General features: G+C 41.7%; 1 protein-coding gene across 1 annotated transcript; it reads right to left on the reverse strand.

The window, feature by feature from the left end:
- Positions 1-984: 984 nt before the first annotated feature.
- Positions 985-2,493, reverse strand: LOC116535240 (sperm protein associated with the nucleus on the X chromosome N2-like). The gene is made up of 3 exons (XM_032256068.1): positions 2,431-2,493; positions 1,216-1,512; positions 985-1,176 (listed from the first exon to the last, which is right to left on the reverse strand). The coding sequence occupies exons 1-3, from the start codon at positions 2,491-2,493 to the stop codon at positions 1,006-1,008; spliced, it is 531 nt and encodes a 176-aa protein (XP_032111959.1). The 3' UTR covers positions 985-1,005.
- Between the last annotated feature and the right edge of the window lie 864 nt (positions 2,494-3,357).

Below are 3,357 nucleotides of genomic sequence, written 5' to 3' on the forward strand. Positions count from 1 at the left end.
ATAAATATCCACAAACAATATGCAACATGTATTGACACTCATACAGAGAAAAGGATGCACATCAAATGCATTACAATGATTGCCAATGTAGAGAAGAGAAATGAAACCGGGACATGGAAATAAAGGAGAACTAATGAGTAAACAGGAGAGGATCTTGAGAAATTAACCCAAGAAATATACCTCAGCCCTCTACACTTGATGCCGAAACCACTCTACTTTATTTCCTCCAATGAAAACAATATTGTTTCAGGGGAAAAATTCTTAATCATGGACACTCTTTAGGAATGCTGGTGTATGGAAGTAGCAATATAAATACCAGCTTTTACGGGCATTCTTGTTTTAAAATTCTCCATAGACAATGCTCCCATTTATTGCCTGTAGTTGAAACAGGCCACTCCCAGTGTGCCACACTTGGTAGGTTCTTGCTCCAAGTAGAGTTTCTAAACAAAAAAGTGACCTAGTATTGGTACCATGTCCTACAAACACCATCATTTTAGTGTGTGTGGTGTGCTGTTTTACTTTCTGGAGGGTGAGTTTCTTAGTCTTTTTGAGGGTGTTCAGTTGCTCAAAGAATTGGGTGAGTTAGAAATACACTAGCATGAGGTATATGTCTGGAGGTGGTGATTTTGATGTCTTCATTTCGGAAAGAGTGTCACGGTCACCTACATAAAATGCAGCTCTTTTTATGTGCCCTTCTAAATAGGTACATGCTCCAAGAAACACCAAATTCTCTCCTTTGTCTCCTGTGGGATAAAATTTTAAGAAGAAAATTTGTCTACAGGAATCAGTCCTTCCCCGAGTCCTTATTTAGAATGTCTGTTTCACCTGTGGGTCTGCTCACCAACTCTACAGGACCTCCTATCCCTCCCTCCTCGAATGCCTACCTCTCCCAATCCCTTCCACCTCACCATCAGAAAACCGGCAGAGAGATACTCAGTCATCAGCTCCTCAAAATTTATTTTATTGTTATTATTCCTTGTCCAATTTGGATTCTCCACATGTGGATTAATCCTGTCCACCCTCCTGTGAAGATCCTTCACATGAGTTTAGGTCTTCATCCTTCTGTGAAGATCCTTCCCATGGGTCGAGGTCTTTGTCTTTCTGAGAAGATCCTTCCCATGGGTCGAGGTCTTCGTTGTTCTGTGAATATCCTTCACATGAGTCGAGGTCTTCGTCCTTGTGTGAATATCCTTCACATGAGCCTAAGTCTTCGGCCTCCTGTGAACATCCTTCAGCTGAGTCATCTAAGTCTTCATCCTCTTTTGAATATCCTTCCCATGAGTCTAGGTCTTCGTCCTTCTGTGAAGATCCTTCACATAGATCTAGGTCTCTGTCCTCCTCATCTTGGATTGGATTGATGGAGTTGTCTCGGGACTGGTCATTCTCTATTTGATTTGAATTTATTTTCTTACGGTTCCTGTAGTAAAACACTAATATTGTTGGATATTGTGATTTTTTGGTCTTCTTCAAAATTTGTTCAGAGGCTGAAGCTCCGTTCAGTGTCTCCAGCGTCTGGTAAGAAAACAGGGAGAGGCCAGAAAGACGTTATTTTTGGTGAAAAGGGTAGAGGCTGAATAGCAGTGGTGGCGGGGGGGTGGTTTATGAGAAGAAACACAGATTGAGAAAGGGGTTTGTGCCAGAGAAGATCAAGGTGGAATCATATGGTGAAGAAGAAGAGGAGCATGGCTAGGGTCATCTGTGTTAGTCCAAACTGCACCATTTTGTAAGCTCTTTGCGATTTTGCAAACCTTGGTCAAAGAGAAACATTCCATGGGGGTTTGGACCATGAGAAAAACCTTGCCTAACCACCTCAACACAAGGCACACTGAGTGTTTACATGCAGGTACTTGTTCTGAGTGTTTACATGTAGGATACTACAATCTAACACCAACATGTGCAACAGTGTGGGCATTGTTCAACTTCCTACTGGGAATTATGTCCAGTGGAAAAAAAAAAGGGGGCTTTTGGATTGGAAGAGAAGTACAACCATCTTCTATCAAAGACTACCTGAGAGTCTATCTAGAAAAGTCAACCTTAAAAAAGGCTTTTACAATCATTGAGGTTAGCAAGATTGTCCAACTAACGAAACACTCCTATCATATCTTGCTCTGCAAAGTTCTAAGAAACAACACGATGACATCCCACTAGAAAAAGAGACAAACAGCCTGATCATAAAAGCATCTTAAATATCCTGCCAGGATCATAAAAACACCTTATCAATATCCTGCCACGTAGCAAGCCATACCGCCCAAACCCCTCCCACCCATACTTGTAAGTACCAGAGCCTGTAAGTAGCCGTGCGTTCTGGCATTAAGGTGGTCCCCCACTTCCACAGGTGTCTGGAACATACCTGTGTTGCTGTTTGAGCCACCCGCTCTCTGGGTGTCTGTCTTTCAGCCTCATCTTCCCTTCAAATCCTAACAATCTTACCTTGTCACTTTTTTTGTTGTTGGATATACTTTTCATCTTGGTGCTTGAAGTTGGCTGTTTCATGTCTATAGCTGTTTGTAGAATGTCTATACTAGGCTCTTCAAGAGTGCATACTTCCACAGCTGTATTGAAGCTTGCCAGTGGGTTGTCCTAGAGCTCTTGCCCTCCCTATATATACCCTCCTGGTGACAAGGCAAAGCCACACCCTTGAGCTTTGTTTGATCATACAGGCAGTGTCCCAGCCAATGGCAGCCCTAGGATGGCTTTGACATCACAAAGTACCACCCCTGACAACTTGCTGGGCTTGTGGGGAAAGGATGAAAGGGTTGTAGAGAAAACCAAATGCTGTTGTTGTTTCAGCATCCCCTGAAGATGCATCCCAAACTGATCTACCGCCGCTCCTCATTTCTCCATGTTTAATGTTCATGGTTCACGTGGATGTGAGAGGATGATTCCTTCAAGCCCTTCCCCATAGTCATTCCTCTTAAGTGATTCATTTCCTTGTCTTCCAGCACTCATCAGACACTAGTATTTTGGATGTCTCACCTCAAATCCCTCCAAGCTAATGTGACCCATTTAAAAGATCCCTGTGCTCTGCATTCTTCCCAACACTAACGTTATGTTTCATCATTTTATTAAAGCCATTGTAACGGTGTGAAGAGATATTTCACTTTAGTTGTCATTTGCAATTCGCTAATGATTGGCAATTCTCTTTATTTTAATGTACTGATTTTCCATTTGTATGCCTTTTACAAAATATCTGTTCAGGTTCTTTGCTCACTTCTTAATGGCATTATTTGTTTTCTTGCTATTAAGTTTTTTGAGTTTCATATATATTTTGGGTATTAACCCCTTATCAGATGTATGGTTTGCAAATATTCCTTCCATTCTGTGGGTTGTTAATTGTCTTTTTTTTTGCTTCGCAGA

This window comes from Sapajus apella, unplaced genomic scaffold (assembly GCF_009761245.1).
Source record: "Sapajus apella isolate SASKATOON/1434 unplaced genomic scaffold, GSC_monkey_1.0 scaffold93, whole genome shotgun sequence".
Lineage (NCBI taxonomy): Eukaryota > Metazoa > Chordata > Mammalia > Primates > Cebidae > Sapajus > Sapajus apella.